At 48.5% G+C, this 23833-nt stretch overlaps 1 protein-coding gene across 1 annotated transcript; it reads left to right on the top strand.

Annotated features, from left to right (window-relative positions):
* Positions 1 to 1466: 1466 nt before the first annotated feature.
* LOC308150647 (ubiquitin carboxyl-terminal hydrolase 7-like) lies at positions 1467 to 21359 on the top strand (the record flags this gene model as incomplete). Its single annotated transcript, XM_080523456.1, has 24 exons — positions 1467 to 1478; positions 1601 to 1683; positions 1811 to 1919; positions 2199 to 2329; positions 3044 to 3098; positions 3407 to 3487; positions 5047 to 5137; positions 6581 to 6663; positions 6820 to 6929; positions 7472 to 7649; positions 9183 to 9327; positions 11432 to 11562; positions 12388 to 12522; positions 12799 to 12900; positions 13031 to 13136; positions 14020 to 14112; positions 14238 to 14305; positions 14440 to 14540; positions 18350 to 18503; positions 18668 to 18735; positions 18971 to 19079; positions 19229 to 19306; positions 19621 to 19721; positions 21254 to 21359. The coding sequence occupies 24 exons, from the start codon at positions 1467 to 1469 to the stop codon at positions 21357 to 21359; spliced, it is 2430 nt and encodes an 809-aa protein (XP_080379582.1).
* Positions 21360 to 23833: the final 2474 nt, after the last annotated feature.

Genomic DNA, 23833 nt, shown 5'->3' with positions numbered 1-23833 from the left:
TTCCTCGAGTAAAGGAATTCTCTTGAGAATGATCGCCAGGTGTTTCTTGTTCAGGATAGCTGAGCCCTGTCGCTACACAGGTGACAGGGCTCATGATAGCCCTCCCCTCCCCTCCCTTCCCGTCTCTCTCTCTCTCTCTCTCTCCATCCCTCCATCCATCCCTCTCTTATCTGTTTGTCCACTACTCTCTCTCTTTGCAGGAGTTTGAGATCCTGTCTCAGATCCGGCAGCTCCAGGTGTCCTGCTCCCAGTACAACCTGCCTCATCACCCGAGGATCGCTGCCTGGCTGCAGGGGCAGAAGCTGTTCACTGACCAGGAGAGGTGAGACCCATCTCTTCAGGCTACACCTGTCTCTGCAGAGACATCTACTACCCCCATGCACTCTCCCTCCTGAGACATCTACTACCCCCATGCACTGTGTCTCCTGAGACATCTACTACCCCCATGCACTGTCCCTCCTGAGACATCTACTACCCCCATGCACTGTGTCTCCAGAGACATCTACTACCCCCCTGTACTGTCCCTCCAGAGACATCTACTTCCCCCATGCACTGTCCCTCCTGAGACATCTACTACCCCCATGCACTGTCCCTCCTGAGACATCTACTACCCCCATGCACTCTCCCTCCTGAGACATCTACTACCCCCATGCACTGTCTCTCCTGAGACATCTACTACCCCCATGCACTGTCCCTCCTGAGACATCTACTACCCCCCTGCACTGTCTCTCCTGAGACATCTACTACCCCCATGCACTCTCCCTCCAGAGACATCTACTACCCCCATGCACTGTCTCTCCTGAGACATCTACTACCCCCATGCACTCTCCCTCCTGAGACATCTACTACCCCCATGCACTCTCCCTCCTGAGACATCTACTACCCCCATGCACTGTCCCTCCTGAGATATCTACTACCCCCATGCACTGTCTCTCCTGAGACATCTACTACCCCCATGCACTGTGTCTCCAGAGACACCTACTACCCCCATGCACTGTCCCTCCTGAGACATCTACTACCCCCATGCACTGTCCCTCCTGAGACATCTACTACCCCCATGCACTGTGTCTCCTGAGACATCTACTACCCCCATGCACTCTCCGTCCTGAGACATCTACTACCCCCATGCACTGTGTCTCCAGAGACATCTACTACCCCCATGCACTGTGTCTCCAGAGACACCTACTCCCCCCCCCTATACTGTTTCTCCTGAGACATCTACTCCTTCTTCCAGCACGATGACTGCCAATGGCCCCTGGCCTGAGCATAGAGTACTTTTCCTGCTATGACTAGTGGATAGACGATTCACTTACTTAGTCAAGCATTGATTGTAAGTCACTTTGGAATAAGGCGTCTGCTAAAAGCCAAAAATGTAAATGTCAAAATGAGCCTTTCCCCTCAGTGGCTTTATGGGTAAAGCAATGAGGAGAGAGTGTCACTGAGGGGTGCAATCATCATGTCTTAAAATGGTGGCCCTGGTCTGCCAATAAACCCTTGTGTACACACGCAGGGAGCATAACCTGAAGGGCCTCTTTTGCTGTTTGATGTAAAGTGTTCCGTCGTCAATGGTACAAAGAGTTCATTCCAGTAATGAATAAAGGACACTCTGTCTTTATCGTTCGTGGAGGACGATAAAGTTTCCTTTGAAGTCTACGTGCAGGCGGACGCTCCACACGGAGTGGCGTAAGTGTTGTCATCTCTCTCTCTGTCTCTCTCTGTCTCGCTCTCTCGCTCTCTCTCTGTCTCTCTCTCTCTCGCTCAAGTTTAGCTGTGTGTGTTAACCCTTTGTGTCCTGCTCGTCTCTCTCCAGCTGGGACTCTAAGAAACACACAGGCTATGTGGGTCTGAAGAACCAGGGGGCCACCTGCTACATGAACAGCCTCCTGCAGACTCTGTTCTTCACCAACCAGCTGCGGCGGGTCAGTTAGGAAACCACATCCTCCTTTCTGCCAGAGCCCTATGTTGTTGCTCCAGTCAGAAGGAGTGCACTTCATTAAGACATCCATTCAGGGCGTGTGTGGGATTGTGACTAGAGAAGTGGGGTGTGTGTGTGTGCGTGTGTGTGTGTGTGTGTGTGTGTATGTATGTGTGTTTTAGCACTTTGAGATTTCTTTAATGTAAAGTGCTTTACAAATAAAATGTATTATTATTATTGTCCATTGAGTCTCTCCCTCCCTCTTGTCCCCCCCCTGTGCTAGGCGGTGTACATGATGCCCACCGAGGGCGATGACTCATCCAAGAGCGTGCCCCTTGCACTACAGAGGGTCTTCTACAAGCTGCAACACAGTGACAAGCCCGTTGGCACCAAGAAGCTCACCAAGTCCTTTGGGTAGGTGCCAGCTGAGTGGGCCTGGGTCAAATACAAATAGCTACAGCAGCTAGATAGCACCCCTTTCAAGTGTCCTTGAAATCTGTGGATGGGGATATCTCATTTCACCCAGGGACATTGTACAGGGGGCGTTGTACATTTCATCATGGTTCATTATGAATTAGGTAATAGTCAGTGAAAAATACTGTCCATTTTTGTCCCTGAAAAGCCATGGAAAACGGAAATGTTGTCTCAAGATCAGTTCCATGTTCGTTGACATTCAGGGTCTCAATGTTGTATGGTTGGTGTGGTCCCGAGTGTGAGACCGACTAGTTAGTTTGCCCAGGTATTCAAGAGAGGTTCAGGACTTGCTTCGTCACGTCGACATGTATTTTTCCAGGTCATGATTCTTTGACTTGCTGCCTCAGGTTTGCGAGAGGCAGTTGTGCTCCAAGGTTATTGTTGCCAGCTGCGTTATCCTAATCGTTACATAAAAGGAATGATACCTTCGGTAAACAGAACGTGTTGGTGGAGGTAGAAATCAGAGGGCAGGCAGGCTCATTGTATTGCATGGAATGGAACGAGGGCCAGTCTGATATCAGACGTGGTTGATGGAGTTTCTTATTCCGTTCTTGCATTACAATGAGCCCCGTCCTCTGATTTCTGCCTCCCCTGATACATGTGTTGGGTGTTGTAACCGATGGTGATGTTGACCGTGCGTTCCGTGTTCCGTAGGTGGGAGACACTAGACAGCTTCATGCAGCATGACGTACAGGAGCTGTGCAGAGTGGTGAGTGAAGCATCCTATTGGCTACAGCCCTCTGTGCCGTCCTATTGGCTACAGCCCTCTGTGGCGTCCTATTGGCTACAGCCCTCTGTGGCGTCCTATTGGCTACAGCCCTCTGTGGCATCCTATTGGTATAGGTGTTGTCTGCCTAAGACCCGAGTCACACCCGTAACTTTAACAATATAAATTATTTGGGAAGGGTAAACTCATTTATTCAATTTATCATTTAACAATATAATACTTAACCTGAATGTTGACCAGACCTGAATGTTGACCAGAGCTTGAACCGTGTGTGTGTGTCTGTGTTCCAGCTCCTGGACAACGTGGAGAACAAAATGAAAGGCACCTGCGTTTGGGGGACCATCCCCAAGCTCTTCAGAGGAAAGATGGTGGTATGTTCCCTCTCTCCCTCTAGCCGGGTGTGGATGTGGATGTGTGTAGGATGTGTGTAGGATGTGGGGGTGGATGTGTGGTGGATGTGTGTAAGATGTGTGTAGGATGTGTGTAGGATGTGTGTAGGATGTGTGTAGGATGTGTGTAGGATGTGTGTAAGATGTGTGTAGGATGTGTGTGTAGGATGTGTGTAGGATGTGTGTAGGATGTGTGGTGGATGTGTGTAGGATGTGGGGGTGGATGTGTGTAAGATGTGTGTAGGATGTGTGTAGGATGTGTGTAGGATGTGTGTAGGATGTGTGTAGGATGTGTGTAGGATGTGTGTAAGATGTGTGTAGGATGTGTGTGTAGGATGTGTGTAGGATGTGTGTAGGATGTGTGGTGGATGTGTGTAGGATGTGGGGGTGGATGTGTGTAGGATGTGTGTAGGATGTGTGTAGGATGTGTGTAGGATGTGTGTAGGATGTGTGTAAGATGTGTGTAGGATGTGTGTGTAGGATGTGTGTAGGATGTGTGTAGGATGTGTGTAGGATGTGGGGGTGGATGTGTGTAGGATGTGTGTAGGATGTGGGGGTGGATGTGTGTAGGATGTGTGTAGGATGTGTGTAGGATGTGTGTAAGATGTGTGTAGGATGTGTGTGTAGGATGTGTGTAGGATGTGTGTAAGATGTGTGTAAGATGTGTGTAGGATGTGTGTAGGATGTGTGGTGGATGTGTGTAGGATGTGTGTAGGATGTGTGTAGGATGTGTGTAGGATGTGTGTAGGATGTGTGTAGGATGTGTGTAGGATGTGTGTAGGATGTGTGTAGGATGTGTGTAGGATGTGGGGGTGGATGTGTGTAGGATGTGTGTAGGATGTGTGTAGGATGTGTGTAGGATGTGTGTAGGATGTGGGGGTGGATGTGTGTAGGATGTGTGTAGGATGTGTGTAGGATGTGTGTAGGATGTGTGTAGGATGTGGGGGTGGATGTGTGTAGGATGTGGGGGTGGATGTGTGTGTAGGATGTGGGGGTGGATGTGGGGGTGGATGTGTGTGTAGGATGTGTGTGTAGGATGTGTGTGTAGGATGTGTGTAAGATGTGGGGGTGGATGTGTGTGTAGGATGTGTTTGGAATTTGGAAGGAAGGAGAGACTCGAGCACTGTTGTTCTTCCTGCTCTCAGAGTTCATTGGCGACAGTCGGCCCACCCTCGGTCTTTATCAGGCTGAGACCGTGGGGCAAAATAAGATGCCTATCGGCTGAAGTGACAGTTGGTGATCCAGTGTTTCCCACAGGGTTTAGTGAGACTAGATGCAGTGCAAATCCCAAAGATGGTGTCGCTCGCGTGTACACATATTTTCGTTTCGTTATGAGACTATGGCGGGACAAATTAGACTATGGCGGGGTGCCACAGCCTAGGTAATTAATGGGAAACACTCCGATCAATTCACACGGTGGTCATTAAGGTGTGTGTGTGTGTGTGTGTGTGTGTGTGTGTGTGTGTGTGTGTGTGTGTGTGAGAGAGAGAGAGTGTGTATGTGCACTAAAACAATGTGTGTGTGTTCCTGTTTCTGTGCAGTCCTATATCCAGTGCAAGCACGTAGACTACCGTTCCGAGCGGATAGAGGATTACTATGACATCCAGCTCAGTATAAAAGGAAAGAAGAACAGTGAGTATAAAGCCCTGTCCGGATGGCATATAAATTACCTGAGGACCTCGGTAATATTTGTTTTACCCTAGGACCCCAGTGATTTTAATGACCGATCCGGATGGAATAAAAAATCTCCATGCATGTTTGCGTTTCGCGTGCAAGCTGCCATTTAACATCACAGTAGAAGAAGCTGTTCCCGCCGGATGTTTTGTCAGACCCACAACACAACGCACATGTAGCAACAACAAGTCATTTGATTGGACAAGAGGCATTCCATGACTGCTGATCAGATTTCCAGAGCGAATTTACGAACGCAGCCGACACCACTCGCAGACTCGTTTTTTTCATAACACGAAACTTTACGTTTTAAAGTACCCACTCGATATAATAAACAGCAGTTTAACGATCACGAAATACTCATAATTTGTAAATACTTTCGTTTTGGGATGTGTTCGCGTTTGGGGCTGTGTGAGCATCTAATTATGTGTAGTTATGTGTTTCTAGCATGTCGATGTTCTATCATATGAAATATCAGTTAACAGATATTGGGATGTATCGTTGATGAATTTTCTCTTACAATGTATAGATTATCGGGGGGTAATATTGTACGGTTATCAATACGTCAGTTACCTTGCGATTCCCACCCCTAACTTCATCCCTGTGTGTTGTCAGACACCGTGATTTATAGAGTGCTAGATCCAGACCATACAAACTGCACAGTTTACAAGCTAATGTTAGGTAAATTCGCTAGAACTGGTTCAGAAGAAGAAATCAGTCCATCGTCACTTACATCGTCGTCGTCGATTAACTTTTTAGGTGGTTTGGTTATCCGATAGTGGAGATTCAAGGGAGTCAATAATGTCATCCACATCCATTGTTTGCACAGAGCTACCCCGGTCAAAACGGTAAATTCTAGTATTAATATCGCGCAAAATCATGCAATGCGTACCAATTACTGACATGTCAATCCGGACGGTAATATAATTATCAGAGGACCTCAGGGTTTGCTGAAAAACAGTAGGTAATTCCAGCCGGAATAATTACTGGGGTCCCCGGAGTAAATCACTGACATGGTCGGTCCGGACGGGATAAAAATTACCGAATTAAAACATAGGTCCTCAGGTAATTTATATGCCGTCCGGACAGGGCTTAAGACTGTTTTCCTCTCCTCCTCATCATCAGTAGCTAGCTAGCTTCCTCCCTTGGCATTACCTCTCACTGAAAAATGTGATTTGTGAAAAGGAAGGTAGTCTTTCGTGTGTGTGTGTGTAGGAAGGTAGTCTGTTGTGTGTGTGTGTGTGTGTGTGTGAGTGTGTGTGTGTGTGTGTGTGTGTGAAGGATGGTAGTCTTTCTGTGTGTGTAGGAAGGTAGGAAGTCTTTCATAAAGCGTTTGTGTGAAGGAAGGTATTTCATATAGTGTGTGTGTTGGCTCTGCCGAAATCTCCCTCTCCCTCCCTGCAGTCTTCGAGTCCTTCAAGGACTATGTTTCTGTGGAGCAGCTTGACGGAGACAACAAATACGACGCAGGAGAGCACGGCCTGCAGGTCAGGCTGCATACAGGCTCCATTAAGGCTTCATACATGCAGGGCTTAGAAAGGCCTTATAGAGGGGGTCAGGACAGAGTGCATTCTGAGTCGTTGCAGTCTTTTTTTGTCCAGTCATGGAGGCTTTGACAGTCACTAACGGTGTGTTTTTTCCAGGAAGCGGAGAAGGGAGTCAAATTCCTGACATTCCCTCCCATCCTTCACCTGCAGCTCATGAGGTTCATGTACGACCCTCAGACTGACCAAAACATCAAGATCAACGACAGGTAACACACACACGCACACACACACACACACACACACACACACACACACACACACACACACACACACACACACACACACTAATCATATGAAGAAGAATAGAAGCCCTCTGTAGTGATGTCCAGTTTGTTTGTCTAGAGAGCCAGGCAGAGGCAGGTTGACTTCACTGCTTTAAATGTCCCCCAGGCTCTGACTCATCATAGTGGCGTGCCTCCAGGCACTTGGCCTGGCCCCGCAGGGCGCGTGCACACACACACACACACACACACGCACACACGCTCACACACACACACACACTCGCACACATGCTCACACACACACACACACACACACACACACACAGTCTGTAGATTTGATATGGTAGGTGAACAGACGTTGTGACTCAATTTTTTGGCTTTGCTGTGTAACAGCCTCTTCCCATCTCTCTCTCTCTCTCTCTCTCTCTCTTTCTCTCTCTCTCTCTCTCTCATATGCATTAACAAGCCTTTCCCATGTCTCCCCCCATTCCTCCCTCACCTCCCCTTCTCCCCCCTTTTCCCGACAGATTTGAGTTCCCGGAGCAGCTGCCCCTGGACGAGTTTCTCCAGAAGACGGACTCCAAGGACCCGGCCAACTACATCCTGCACGCGGTGCTGGTCCACAGCGGAGACAACCACGGGGGCCACTACGTCGTCTACCTCAACCCCAAAGGAGACGGCAAAGTCAGCGTGAAGGAACCAATAGTGAGGACAACGTTTATTACTATTATTACTGGGGGAATGTGTTGGGGTGTGTGTGTGGGGGGGAGCGGGAATCCAACAATGTCGCTAAAGGAAAATCCAGGCATATTTTCATATGTCTCGTGAGAGTTGTCAAAATAAGGCTGGATTTCTTTGTAAATCTCACGAGATTTATCAAAATAAGTCTGGATTGTCCTTTAGCGACGTTGATGGAATACCCCCCTGGTGGGTTTTGCGATTTTGGGGTTGTTTTGACATGATTAGGTGAGTTATGTGTTTGGGATTTCAGATCGATTTTCAGTCCTAGAGGTCTTTGTTTCCCGGTGTGGTGAAACTCATAACAGCTGATGGTTGCCTCTTATTTAAGCAATAATGCCCTGTGCTGAGAAATATATAGTTCCCAAAACTACAAACGTTGTCAAGGGAACGTGAGGCACATCTACTGTGGCTTACGAATACCATAACACAATGGTTGTTTTCATCAACCTGTTGTATAATCAGGGGTGCACATAACTGGTGCGCCAGTGCGCATGCGTCGCCAAAATGCATGCTGCGCGGCAGATCAGCCGCATGAAGGCGCTATTGCGCACCAAAAAAAAAAAAAAAAAAAAAATCACAAAAAAAACTCTACCATGGTTGAAATTGAGGACAGTGATAATTTACAGCAGTCAAGAGAGCAGTGATGATGACGATTAAGCTTGTAGCATAAATAAATGCTTAGGCTGTAACTTTTTGTTGAAAAGTTGATTTCAGTGTTTACAGAACAGAGCAGTGCTTAAAGAGATGTCCGTTTATTTCAGTGTGTTTAAAGAACAGACATTCAGTTAGTGCTTAAAGAGATGTCAGTTGATTTCATTGTGTTTAAAGGAGTCTGACAGACTTTCATGCTTAAAGAGCAGTCATTTGATTTTGCATTTGTTTATTTAGTTTTGCACACAATCATTTGTTCGTTCATCTTTATTTATGAATAAATGTCGTTTTGCTAATATAAGTTATCCATGTATCCCTTTTTCATCCATCCTGTGGGATGGGTCGTGACTCGCGAGCTCGGGGAGCACCAAGCAGCATCCCTAGGTGCTCCTCTGAGCACTGGCCCCAAAAAGTTATGTGCACCCCTGTGTATAATGCTGGTCTCAGTCCGAGGTTTCAGGGTCTCCTTGACCATGAGCAGAGAAAGTGTGCGTCAACTCGTTTAAAAAGTACAATAACTGCCGGAAAGACATGAAACCCAACTGGAATTGAATTCTGTCTCTTTTGGCTCTCTAACAAAAGCTGTTGACTAAGAAACACCATTTATGCTTCATCCGTTTGTTTATCTATAAAATAACTTCCTTTTTTTTTTTTTTTTCCCGTGATGGAGGAGTGAACCAGGATGAATGGAAACAAACTGTTGTCTTAAGAGCTCTCTCTCTCTGTCTCTCTCTCTCTCTCTCTCTCTCTCTCTCTCTCTGTCTCTCTCTCTCTGTCTGTCTCTCTCCTCTCCTCTCCTCTCTCTCTCTTTTTCTCTTCCCCTCCCTCTCTCTCTCTCTCTCTCAGTGGTGTAAGTTCGACGATGACGTTGTGTCACGGTGCACCAAAGAGGAGGCCATTGAACACAACTATGGTGGCCATGACGACGACCTCTCGGTGCGCCACTGCACCAACGCCTACATGCTGGTGTACATCCGCGAGTCCAAACTCGGTGAGTCAGCGTGTCGGTGACGCATTATGACACCGTCTATCTAACCCGCCGCACCAACGCAACGTACATCTAACATCTTCCAGTCCAGAGACACTGCTACTACTCTGCTTCGCCTCCTTCCATAACGCTTCATTACAACACTTTGTTAGGATTATGAGCCCCCATGTATACCTGTTTACCTGGTGTGTACCTGTAACCCACGGGTGTGTGTGTGTTTCTATGGTCTTTAACCACCCCCCCCATCCTCCTCAGGTGTGTGTGTGTCTATGGTCTTTAACCACCCCCCCCATCCTCCTCAGGTGTGTGTGTGTGTGTCTATGGTCTTTAACCACCCCCCCCATCTTCCTCAGGTGTGTGTGTGTGTGTCTATGGTCTTTAACCACCCCCCCATCCTCCTCAGGTGTGTGTGTGTGTCTGTGGTCTTTAACCACCCCCCCCCCATCCTCCTCAGGTGTGTGTGTGTCTATGGTCTTTAACCACCCCCCCCCATCCTCCTCAGGTGTGTGTGTGTGTGTGGTCTTTAACCACCCCCCCCCATCCTCCTCAGGTGTGTGTGTGTCTATGGTCTTTAACCACCCCCCCCCATCCTCCTCAGGTGTGTGTGTGTCTATGGTCTTTAACCACCCCCCCCCATCCTCCTCAGGTGTGTGTGTGTCTATGGTCTTTAACCACCCCCCCCCATCCTCCTCAGGTGTGTGTGTGTCTATGGTCTTTAACCACCCCCCCCATCCTCCTCAGGTGTGTGTGTGTGTGTGTGTGTCTGTGGTCTTTAACATCCTCCCTTCTCAGTGAGGTGTGTCTCTTTGAGCTTTAACTCTACTTACCCCTCCTTCCTCCCCAGGTGACGTGTGTGTGTGTGTGTGTGTGTGTGTGGTGTGTGTGTGTGTCCTTCTCTCTATAGTCTTTAACCCTACCTCCCTCCCCCAGGTGACGTGTGTGTGTGTGTGTGTGTGTCCTTCTCTCTATAGTCTAACCCTACCTACCTCCCCCAGGTGAGGTGTGTGCCCTTCTCTCTAGTCTTTAACCCTACCTCCCTCCCCCAAGTGAGGTGTGTGTGTGTGTCTGTGGTCTTTAACATCCTCCCTTCTCAGTGAGGTGTGTCTCTTTGAGCTTTAACTCTACTTACCCCTCCTTCCTCCCCAGGTGACGTGTGTGTGTGTGTGTGTGTGTGTGTGTGTGGTGTGTGTGTGTGTCCTTCTCTCTATAGTCTTTAACCCTACCTCCCTCCCCCAGGTGACGTGTGTGTGTGTGTGTGTGTGTCCTTCTCTCTATAGTCTAACCCTACCTACCTCCCCCAGGTGAGGTGTGTGCCCTTCTCTCTAGTCTTTAACCCTACCTCCCTCCCCCAAGTGAGGTGTGTGTGTGTCCGCCCTTCTCTCTAGTCTTTAACCCTACCTCCCTCCCCCAAGTGAGGTGTGTGTGTGTGTGTGTGTGTCCGTCCTTCTCTCTAGTCTTTAACCCTACCTACCTCCCCCAGGTGAGGTGTGTGTCCTTCTCTCTATAGTCTAACCCTACCTCCCTCCCCCAGGTGAGGTGTGTGTCCTTCTCTCTATAGTCTAACCCTACCTCCCTCTCCCAGGTGAGGTGTGTGTGTGTGTGTGTGTCCTTCTCTCTATAGTCTAACCCTACCTCCCTCCCCCAGGTGAGGTGTGTGTCCTTCTCTCTATAGTCTAACCCTACCTCCCTCCCCCAGGTGAGGTGTGTGTGTGTGTGTCCTTCTCTCTATAGTCTAACCCTACCTCCCTCCCCCAGGTGAGGTGTGTGTGTGTGTGTCCTTCTCTCTATAGTCTAACCCTACCTACCTCCCCCAGGTGAGGTGTGTGTCCTTCTCTCTAGTCTTTAACCCTACCTCCCTCCCCCAGGTGAGGTGTGTGTGTGTGTGTCCTTCTCTCTATAGTCTAACCCTACCTCCCTCCCCCAGGTGAGGTGTGTGTCCTTCTCTCTATAGTCTTTAACCCTACCTCCCTCCCCCAGGTGAGGTGTGTGTGTGTGTGTGTGTCCTTCTCTCTATAGTCTTTAACCCTACCTCCCTCCCCCAGGTGAGGTGTGTGTGTGTGTGTGTGTCCTTCTCTCTATAGTCTTTAACCCTACCTCCCTCCCCCAGGTGAGGTGTTGCTGCCAGTGACAGATGCGGACATCCCCCTGCAGCTGGTGGAGAGGCTGCAGGAGGAGAAGAGGGTCGAGGCCCAGAAGAGGAAGGAGCGCCAGGAGGCCCACCTCTACATGCAGGTCCAGGTAGGAGACTGGAAACAGCCGCCATTATGGGTTATAGCTTTATTTACACCCTCGAGCAGATGAAGCCCTACCAGATGTCGTTTTCATTCATTTTGTTTGTTCTTTATCGTGTCATATCTCTGTCCCCCTCTATCTCTGTCATATCTCTGCCCCCCTCTATCTCTGTCATATCTCTGTCCCCCTCTATCTCTGTCATATCTCTGCCCCTCTATCTCTGTCATATCTCTGTCCCTTCTATCTCTGTCATATCTCTGCCCCCCTCTATCTCTGTCATATCTCTGCCCCCTCTATCTCTGTCATATCTCTGTCCTCTCTATCTCTGTCATATCTCTGTCATATCTCTGTCCCCCTCTATCTCTGTCATATCTCTGCCCCCCTCTATCTCTGTCATATCTCTGTCCCCCTCTATCTCTGTCATATCTCTGCCCCTCTATCTCTGTCATATCTCTGTCCCCTCTATCTCTGTCATATCTCTGCCCCCCCTCTATCTCTGTCATATCTCTGTCCCCTCTATCTCTGTCATATCTCTGTCCCCCTCTATCTCTGTCATATCTCTGTCATATATCTGCCCCCTCTATCTCTGTCATATCTCTGTCCCCCTCTATCTCTGTCATATCTCTGTCCCCTCTATCTCTGTCATATCTCTGCCCCCCTCTATCTCTGTCATATCTCTGTCCCCTCTATCTCTGTCATATCTCTGCCCCCCTCTATCTCTGTCATATCTCTGCCCCCCTCTATCTCTGTCATATCTCTGCCCCCCTCTATCTCTGTCATATCTCTGCCCCCCTCTATCTCTGTCATATCTCTGCCCCCTCTCCCCTCCAGATTGTGACAGAGGACCAGTTCTGTGGTCACCAGGGTAACGACATGTATGACGAGGAGAAGGTGAAGTACACAGTCTTCAAGGTTCTCAATAGCTCCACGCTCCAAGATTTCGTCCAGAACCTCTCCCAGACCATGGTGAGACGTGTGTGAGTGTGAGTGTGTGTGTGTGTGTGTGACCATGATGAGACCTATCTTCGGCTTCTCCTCTCCTCCTTCTTCCCCCCCCTACTTCCTCCTTCCCAGCACGACCGAAGCAGCCGCTCTCCATCCCATTGACTTGTGTCATGCCTTCCCCAAGTGTGTGTGTGTGTGTGTGTGTGTGGGTGGTGTGTACAGCAGTCCTGAGTGTGTGTGTGTGTGTGTGGGTGGTGTGTACAGCAGTCCTGAGTGTGTGTTGTTGATGTGCTGCAGGGTTTCCCACAGGACCAGATGAGGCTGTGGCCCATGCAGGCTCGCAGCAATGGGACCAAGAGGCCCGCTATGCTGGACTACGAGGCCGACTGCAACAAGTCTGTAAGTACCTGTGTGTGTGTGTGTGTGTGTTTGTTTCATTAAAACCTTTATTTACCCAGGTTAGTCTTAAGATAACATCTCTTTTATAAGAGAGACCTGGTAAAAAGGTGTGTGTGTGTGTTCTGTGCAGATGATAGACTTGAGCGACAACGAGAACCCCTGGACAATATTCCTGGAGACGGTGGACCCAGAGATGGCCGCCAGCGGGGCCACGTTACCCAAGTTCGACAAAGACCGTGAGTCTCCGCCTGAACAGGATGTTATGATGAGGAACGGGACACGGACTTGGTCCTGTTCCAGTTGTCAATTAGCTCCTCTAGACAAAGAGGGAGGTTATTCACCGGGTTCATATGGAGGTCTGGAAATGTATGGATTAAAATATTGACAATTTCCAGACCACGGAAAAGTATGGAAAAAGCTCAAACGAAAAAACAATTGACACAGTCTGGAATTCCAAACCTATGCCATATGTGACAGTCTGGTCGTTTGAGCCTTTAGTCGGCAACTAAATCAAAATGTTCTGACTTTTATTATGAAACACGGAAATACATTTCAACGTTGTCGTAAATCACAACACACACTCGCTAGTCAAGCCAAGATACTGCAATGGAGTCGGTGAGTAATCCCCATTGCTACCTAGTTAACTAGAACAGTACTTTACATTGTTAGCAGGTTCACAAAACAAGCTGTGTTCGTTGACTAGCGAGTGCGTCATTGATTTTCAACAACCCTGAAATGTATTCACAATTTTCTAAAGAAAAGTCTGAACATTAAATCGGATGCCAACTTGCGGACCAATTGACCAGACAGGGTCACATAATACGTCCCAGAGGAGTTCAGAATTGTATTCAGCGTTTTCTTTTTGAGACTGAGTATTTACACAGGTCCGTGTTGCTGCGTTGTGTACTGCAGTGTGAGCCTATTTTCTGTTTGACAACGGTCTTCACGCACATATAATTCCACAACATACACGCACAGATTTCCAGAGCAGTTTGAGAAAATGTGTAGGAACCTTGTGTTAAATGCTTGCTTTAGATCTTCTTCATTGGGTTGTTAATCCTTGGTTGGTAAATTCATGTCTGACCTCTGTCTGACATCCATCTGTCTCCTGGCTTTCAGACGACGTCATGTTGTTCTTGAAGATGTACGATCCAAAAACCAGAAGCTTAAATTATTGTGGACATATCTACACACCTATATCCTGTAAAATACGTAAGTGTGTGTGTGTGCGTGCGTGCGTGTGTGTCTGCGCGTGTGTCGAGTAACATTAGCCCTGTTTTTAATGTGTTTAAAGTCTCGAGTGTAATGTTCTTTTTCTTTCATTTCTCTCAAAACAGGAGACCTGTTGCCCGTCATGTGCGAGAGAGCAGGGTTTCAACAGGAGACTAGCCTTATCCTCTATGAGGTGAGAATACACACACACACACACACACTCACTCTCTCTCTTTAACTGCCCTAACTAAGATGAGAACACACTCCTCCTTTACTCATACCCTTCATGACAGCTGAGTCTACATTTCCCATGTCTCCCTGTTCCAGGAAGTGAAACCGAATTTAACGGAGCGGATACAGGACTACGACGTGTCTCTGGACAAAGCTCTGGACGAGCTCATGGACGGTGACATCATCGTGTTCCAGAAGTAAGGAATTCCCTGTCCTCCCCAACCCCCCCTCGAATTAATGGTTCTTATTCTTCCTTGTCTAATTTCGCTGTGAGAACTCAGTATGATGAGAGCCGTGCTAAGTTTAAAAAATAAAAATAAAATAATGCAGCTGCGACGACCAATGTAGCAACAGAGAGACAGACAACAAGGAGAGGAGAGCAACAGAGAGACAGACAACAGGAGAGGAGAGCAACAGAGAGACAGACAACAAGGAGAGGAGAGTGACAGAGAGACAGACAACAAGGAGAGGAGAGCAACGGAGAGACAGACAACAGGAGAGGAGGGCAATAGAGACAGAACTGAGGTGAGGTGAGCAACAGAGATAGTTCAGGATGATAACAAACAGTTCAGTATGACAGAGACAACTAATAGAAAGACAACTGTATGATTATAGAGTTTACATGTTCAAGGAAATATTGTATGATAATAGAAAGGTACACTTTAATTTAATTAAAGAAGTAACAAAGAACACATTTATTATCACAATTGCATTGTGTTCCATGTAGGGCTGCAACTAACGATTATTTGGATAATCGATTAATCTGCCGATTATTTTTTCGATTAATCAGATAAAAATGAAAAACAGATTTATTTTGCAAATTTTATTTTATGTTTTCGAAATCAGCCAGGCCTATACATATACATGTGCAAAATGAATAAGTATTAATAAAAAATAATCTTTAAAAAAAATGCTTTTAAAAAAGGCTTTGCTACATCAAATAGGTTTAACAACAGACCATGGACTATGGCGGTAGATTGTTTCAATAAAGTAGTTGAACTCTAGCTCAATACATGCATTGTTTTAGGTAATAACTTTGCTTAATGTAAAGGTCAGTAACCCAAAGTGCAATATAGGCTACAGACAAGACACTAATGTTTTTATATAACAGATATGCTCCAAAACAATGTAATGCGTCCTCTCACTCCATACAATAGGCTAGGCTACAGTCAGTGCCTCACTCTAAAGGCCCTTGCACACCAATGCGTTTTTTACGTCCATAAAAAAAAAAAAATAGAACTCATGTTGTGTCAACCACGCTTGCACACCAATCCGTAATATTGGTCCGTCCAAAAAAATAAAACGCAACAGGTTCGATTTTCTGTGTTTTTCGCATCCGTCAAAAGCGTTTTGAGAGTAGTTTTTTTTTAACTCTGGCCAACTCTGGCCACCGTACGAATGTACACTGAGGTAAACAGTGAGAGACACCACTGAGGTAAAGTAAAGTGAGACTAGATAAGAGAAAGAGATGGCCTCCGAGAAGCTAATCCTACTTGTGTCAGAGCACAAAGCTCTTTATGAAAAACAGAGTCGTGATTACAAAGATTCAGAGTATAAAGACAGAATATGGCAGAGTATTGGAGAGCAGACTGGAATCGGGAATGGTATGTATTGATTACGAAAGATTAGACGGTCATTATTATAGTGGTCATTATTAGTTTTTCGTTTTTATTTTGTTATTTTTAAATCATGTTCGAAATAAAAGATTCATTCATTCATATATTCATTCATTCATTCGAATCAAAATGGACCACCGACATCCTGAGGTAAACCTGGAAACGATCTGGATAATTCCTCAGATCTTTTATTAGCAGGTGAAACTCCCCTTGCTGCCGACGAGTTCTGAGGGTGGGGTGGATCCAATATTTCCTTTTCCTTTTCCTATTTTCAAGAAGTGAGAGGAGCACAAAATCATCCTCACTGCTTGAAGACTCCATGTTGCGTATTGCGAAAGGGTTAGGAGAGGAGAGGAGAGTAGGAGTGTCAACAGACCCTGAAAGTTCGCAACGTAAAAAAACGCAACGGACTCCGCAACGGACCGGTGTGCAAGGTCTCTGTGCGTAACGTTTTTTTCGGATGACGGATTCAAAAATACGCATGCGTAAACGCACGCATTGGTGTGCAAGGGCCTTTACTCACGGGTAGCTTGGTAGGCTACCACTAGCTAGCCTTTAGCTTATCACCTCTGCTCTACCACTGACGTTAGCCAGCTAGCTAAATACACTTGTCATGCAATATTGAATTCATGAATGCGAGCAAACACTCACTGGCTATCGCATTACATTACAGCCATTTAGCTGACGCTTCGCCAGAACTCACAAGTGCATCTCCTTACTAATACAAGTGACTATGAGCATACTCCGGTGCTGAAGGCATAGAATGCGAATAGCAAGCTAAAAATACAATAGGTCATTAAGAGGGAGAATCTATTAGATAAACGAGAAGAACTAACTTAGGCCTACAGCTGTGCCAGTGAAACGAATGATCCTCACTTCAAAACGCAACCTATGGCATGGGTACAGCCAACGTTAAACTCGTATAACTTACCCTGCTGAGGCTGAGCCATCTTCATCCATCACTGTCACATGCTTTCTTTTAAGGTGTTCTCCCATCACCGTTGTGCTCCCGTGCCATGCAAGATCGGTTTTGCATAGGTTGCAGCAAACATAGCTTTTAATGTGAAGTGCTCCCATACCTTGGACGATTTCGGTCGAGTCGTTTTCTCCGCCTCCGCCATGATTTAAATGTAGTGTTGGGTTTTTATCCTTTTAGTTGACCTTGTATGTAATATGTACTTTCATGTACCTACTTCTGCAAATCTTCTAATAAAGTTTTCAATCAATCAATCAAGCCGCCGCGCCGGCTCCGCAAGACAGCGTGGCGTGCGTCAACAGGAAGTAGGTTTGTTATGGAACAAGACCCGACGAATCGGTAATGGCATTTGTCGCCAACGAATTTCATTATCGATTTTTATCGATTTCATCGATTCGTTGTTGCAGCCCTAGTTCCATGTCTTTCTCCATTGAATAAATAATGCCTAGTTGAATGGCTAAACAAGACAACTGTCTGGACAGTACTGCTAGAATTATTCACCTTACCGCTGCACAGATAGACAAAGGGTATAAGTCCATTCTGTTAACATTAGGTCTACTCTGCTAACAAAGACTATTCCAGTTGATTTGTCAGTTGTTGTGCATTATATTTTTGTTGTGTTTGCAGTTTGCCCTTTAATAAGTTATATATATATATTCTTATGCTAAAATCGACTGTAAATCCAGATTTTAAAGTTGATATTCTTCCCCGTGGAGCATGCCCCCATAACCTGTGCCCCACCCAACATTTTTATCACCAGCCGCCACTTTGTCTAACCCTAAACCCCCTGTATTCCTCCCTCCCTCCTCCCTCCCTCCTCTCCCCTCCCCTCCCCTCCTCTCCCCTCCCCTCCTCTCCTCTCCTCCCCCTCTTCTCCTCTCCTCCTCCTCTCCTCCCCCTCTCCTCTCCTCCCCCTCTTCTCTTCTCTTCTCCTCTCCTCACCCTCCTCTTCTCTTCTCCTCTCCTCCCCCTCTTCTCTTCTCCTCCTCTCCTCCCCCTCTTCTCCTCCTCTCCTCCCCCTCTTCTCCTCCTCTCCTCCCCCTCTTCTCTTCTCCTCCTCTCCTCCCCCTCTCCTCTCCTCCCCCTCTTCTCTTCTCTTCTCCTCTCCTCCCCCTCCTCTTCTCTTCTCCTCCTCTCCTCCCCCTCTTCTCCTCCTCTCCTCCCCCTCTTCTCCTCCTCTCCTCCCCCTCTTCTCTTCTCCTCCTCTCCTCCCCCTCTTCTCTTCTCTTCTCCTCTCCTCCCCCTCCTCTTCTCTTCTCCTCCTCTCCTCCCCCTCTTCTCCTCCTCTCCTCCCCCTCTTCTCTTCTCCTCCTCTCCTTCTCCTCCTCTTCTCTTCTCCTCCTCTCCTTCTCCTCCTCTCCTCCCCCTCTTCTCTTCTCCTCCTCTCCTCCCCCTCTTCTCCTCTCCTCTCCAGGGACGACCCAGAGAATGACAGCAGTGAGCTGCCCACAGCCAAGGACTACTTCAGAGACCTGTACCACAGAGTGGACGTCATCTTCTGTGACAAGACCATCCACAACGACCCCGGCTTCGTGGTCACACTTTCCAACCGCATGAACTACTTCCAGGTCAGGAGGAGGAGGAGGAGGAGGAGGTCAAACCGGCCTGATTGCGTACTAAACTAAAAAGGCCGGAGAGCATGTTGTTGTTATTCCGATGTACATTGTTAATTGTGAACGTACCTGTAGTGTAGGTGAGTGTACCTGTAATGTTGTTGTGGTTTCTCTGTCAGGTGGCGAAGACAGTGGCCCAGAGGTTGAACACAGACCCCATGCTCCTCCAGTTCTTCAAGTCCCAGGGGTAGGAATCCCGTCTCACACGTGCACACTCACAAACACACACACGCTCAAATACAATCTACGTCACACTCGCCCTTGTTGACATCTTGAGTAACCTGTCCCCCTCTCTCCTATCTCCCCCTTCCTCTCTCGCCTCTACTTTACCCTCCTCCCCTGCCTCTCCTCTGTCCAACCCACCCTCTCTCCTTTCTCCTCCCTCTCTTCTCTCCTCCCCCTCTCCTGTCCTCTCTGGGCAGGTACAGAGACGGGCCAGGGAACCCTCTCAGACACAACTATGAAGGCACTCTCAGAGACCTGCTGCAGTTCTTCAAACCACGCCAGCCCAAGAAACTCTACTACCAACAGGTGTGTGTGTGTGTGTGTGTGTGTGTGTGTGTGTCTGTCTGGATAATTGTTGGGACCCTGCGTGGGGATGGTTGTTGGGGAAACTGAATGTGTGCTCAGGCTTTTTAGTGTTTTCTGATCATTGCTTCTTTCTCTCCACCCACCTGCAGCTGAAGATGAAGATCACAGACTTTGAGAACAGGAGGAGTTTCAAGTCCATATGGCTCAACAGCCAGTTCAGAGAGGAGGTAATATACACGCACAATAAACTAATGCTAAGTGTTCATTGCTAGCTATGTCTCAAATGTCGGATAGGCTGGTGGAGGTAGTAATCGGAGGACACGGTCATTGTATCATCGCACTTTGGTTTGATACCGTCCTTCATTCCGTTCCATGCATTACAATGAGCCCGTCCTCCGACCTCTACCCCCACCAGCCTTCCCTTGCTCAAACGGTCCCCTAGCCCCTAGTCCTGGTCAGAGCCATGTATAGAGACTGGCTACGTGCGGCGACGGTGTTTGGTTTGGGACAGAGCCACCAACCATGTTTCCTCCCCTCCTAGGAGATCACACTCTACCCAGACAAGCATGGCTGTGTGCGCGACCTGCTGGACGAATGTAAAAAAGCTGTGGAGCTCTCCGACAAAGGCTCAGAGAAGCTCCGGTAAGGCGTGTGTGTGTGTGTGTGTGTGTGTGTGTGTGTGTCTCTGTGTATGTATCCACGCATGCGTCTGTCTGTCTCTCTTACCTGATAAGATATCATTTTCCTGTGTATGTGTCTAGTGGTAAACACAGAGACGGGAGGAGCCAGAGAGCATTTCTGTGGGAAAATAAGGCCTGGTGGCCTGCTCCTCTGGGCTGTGGACATGTTGTGCTTTACTCATTGCGAACCTTATGGTTGTAGCTTCAGCTGTGTAATGGCTGGGGTCTCAATCGCTGCACAGGAAAAGTGTGTGTGTGTGTGTGTGTGTGTGTGTGTGTGTGTGTGTGTGTGTGTGTGAATAATAATGAGGATGTCTGCAGTGGGTACGTTGCTAGTTTCCACGGTGGACAGCTGGCTACCGCTGGACTTGGAGCCACTCGATCATCTTCTAATTCTAACGATCTTTGTCATAAACCCCTGAGAGACGTGAAATCCCCCGCCCCTTGTGGGCTTATTAGACACATGCAGTAGCATAGCAAATATATAATAATAATTATTATTATTATAACTTTTATTCGTATAGTGCTTTTCCTGCAAACATTGCATATACAACATACGACAACGCTGCCTTCCAGTACTACTTCTAGGGCGACATTTTCCGTAACAATAAAAAGGGAATGAATACTTTGAAAGCCACTAGGGGCAAGTAATTGCATTTCTGTCTACATACAGATTTACATTTCAAACATATTTAATGTGGAAGAGAAAAAAAGATTATGCCACACACTAATTAGATTCACTCCTCTCTCTCTCTCCCCCCCCTCTCTTTCTCTCTCCTCTCTCTCTCTTCCCTCTCTCTCCATCCCCCTCTCTCTCTCTCTCTCTTCCCTCTCCCTCTCTCTCCCCCCCCTCTCTTTCTCTCTCCTCTCTCTCTCTTCCCTCTCTCTCCATCCCCCCCCCTCTCTCTCTCTCTCTTCCCTCTCCCTCTCTCATCCCCCCCCCCCTCTTTCCCTCTCCCTCTCTCTCCCCCCCCTCTCTTTCTCTCTCCTCTCTCTCTCTTCCCTCTCTCTCCATCCCCCCCTCTCTCTCTCTCTCTTCCCTCTCCCTCTCTCTCCCCCCCCCCCTCTTTCCCTCTCCCTCTCTCTCCCCCCCCTCTCTTTCTCTCTCCTCTCTCTCTTCCCTCTCCCTCTCTCTCTCTTCCCTCTCCCTCTCTCTCCCCCCCCTCTTTCTCTCTCCTCTCTCTCTTCCCTCTCCCTCTCTCTCTCCTCTCTCTCTCTTCCCTCTCCCTCTCTCTCCCCCCCTCTCTCTCTCTCTCCCCCCCTCTCTTTCTCTCTCCTCTCCCTCTCTCTCCATCCCCCTCCCTCTCTCCCCCCTCTCTTTCCCTCTCCTCTCTCTCTCCCTCTCTCTCCCCCCCCTCTCTCCCCCCCCTCTCTTTCTCTCTCCTCTCTCCCCCCCCTCTCTTTCTCTCTCCTCTCTTTCTCTCTCCTCTCTCCCCCCCCTCTCTTTCTCTCTCCTCTCTCTTCCCTCTCTCTCCATCCCCCTCTCTCTCTCAGGCTGTTAGAAATAGTAAGCTATAAAATCATCGGAGTGCACCAGGAAGATGAGCTGCTAGAATGTATCTCTACAATCAACCTCGCCTCCAACAACGTCACACACTAACTCTCAGACACACCACACTCAACACGAGACACACACTCTCTCACACCAACGAGCACACCTCTCAACAGACGCAACACTCACACACAACAACCTCTCGACACACACACACCTCTAATCTCCTCAGCACTCACTCTACTCAACACACTCACACTCACACACCTCTCACACACACACACCTCTCACACCACACACACTCTCTCACACCACACACACACACCTCTCACACCACACACACCTAACACAACATCACATCACACACACACGACCTCTCACACCACAACACACACACAACACGACTCTCTCACACCAAACACGACACACCTCACACACACACACCTCTCACACCACACACACACGACCTCTCACACCACACACACACACCTCACACCACACACACACACCTCACACCACACACACACCTCTCACACCACACACACACACCTCTCACACCACACACACACACCTCTCACACCACACACACACACCTCTCACACCACACACACACACCTCTCACACCACACACACACCTCTCACACCACACACACACACCTCTCACACCACACACACACACCTCTCACACCACACACACACACCTCTCACACCACACAACACACTCTCTACACCACACACACACACCTCTCACACCACACACACACACCTCTCACACCACACACACACACCTCTCACACCACACACACACACCTCTCACACCACACACACACACCACACACACACCTCTCACACCACACACACACACCTCTCACACCACACACACACACCTCTCACACCACACACACACACCTCTCACACCACACACACACACCTCTCACACCACACACACACACCTCTCACACCACACACACACACCTCTCACACCACACACACACACCTCTCACACAACACACACACTCTCACACCACACACACACACCTCTCACACCACACACACACACCTCTCACACCACACACACACACCTCTCACACCACACACACACACCTCTCACACCACACACACACACCTCTCACACCACACACACACACCTCTCACACCACACACACACACCTCTCACACCACACACACACACCTCTCACACCACACACACACACCTCTCACACCACACACACACACCTCTCACACCACACACACACACCTCTCACACCACACACACACACCTCTCACACCACACACACACACCTCTCACACCACACACACACACCTCTCACACCACACACACACACCTCTCACACCACACACACACACACCTCTCACACCACACACACACCTCTCACACCACACACACACACCTCTCACACCACACACACACACCTCTCACACCACACACACACACACCTCTCACACCACACACACACACCTCTCACACCACACACACACACCTCTCACACCACACACACACCTCTCACACCACACACACACACACCTCTCACACCACACACACACACCTCTCACACCACACACACACACCTCTCACACCCACACACACACCTCTCACACCACACACACACACACCTCTCACACCACACACACACACCTCTCACACCACACACACACACCTCTCACACCACACACACACACTCTCACACCACACACACACACCTCTCACACCACACACACACACCTCTCACACCACACACACACACCTCTCACACCACACACACACCTCTCACACCACACACACACACCTCTCACACCACACACACACACCTCTCACACCACACACACACACCTCTCACACCACACACACACCTCTCACACCACACACACACACCTCTCACACCACACACACACACCTCTCACACCACACACACACACCTCTCACACCACACACACACACCTCTCACACCACACACACACACACCTCTCACACCACACACACACACCTCTCACACCACACACACACACCTCTCACACCACACACACACACCTCTCACACCACACACACACACCTCTCACACCACACACACACACCTCTCACACCACACACACACACACCTCTCACACCACACACACACACCTCTCACACCACACACACACACCTCTCACACCACACACACACCTCTCACACCACACACACACACCTCTCACACCACACACACACACCTCTCACACCACACACACACACCTCTCACACCACACACACACACCTCTCACACCACACACACACACCTCTCACACCACACACACACACACACCTCTCACACCACACACACACACACCTCTCACACCACACACACACACACCTCTCACACCACACACACACACCTCTCACACCACACACACACACCTCTCACACCACACACACACACCTCTCACACCACACACACACACCTCTCACACCACACACACACACCTCTCACACCACACACACACACCTCTCACACCACACACACACACCTCTCACACCACACACACACACACCTCTCACACCACACACACACCTCTCACACCACACACAC

The sequence above is a fragment of the Nansenia antarctica genome (genome assembly GCF_963989245.1).
Source record: "Nansenia antarctica genome assembly, chromosome: 2".
In the NCBI taxonomy this organism is placed as follows: Eukaryota; Metazoa; Chordata; class Actinopteri; order Argentiniformes; family Microstomatidae; genus Nansenia; species Nansenia antarctica.
The sequence above is the reverse complement of the archived record's forward strand: the minus strand, read 5'-3'. Positions and strand labels throughout refer to the sequence as shown.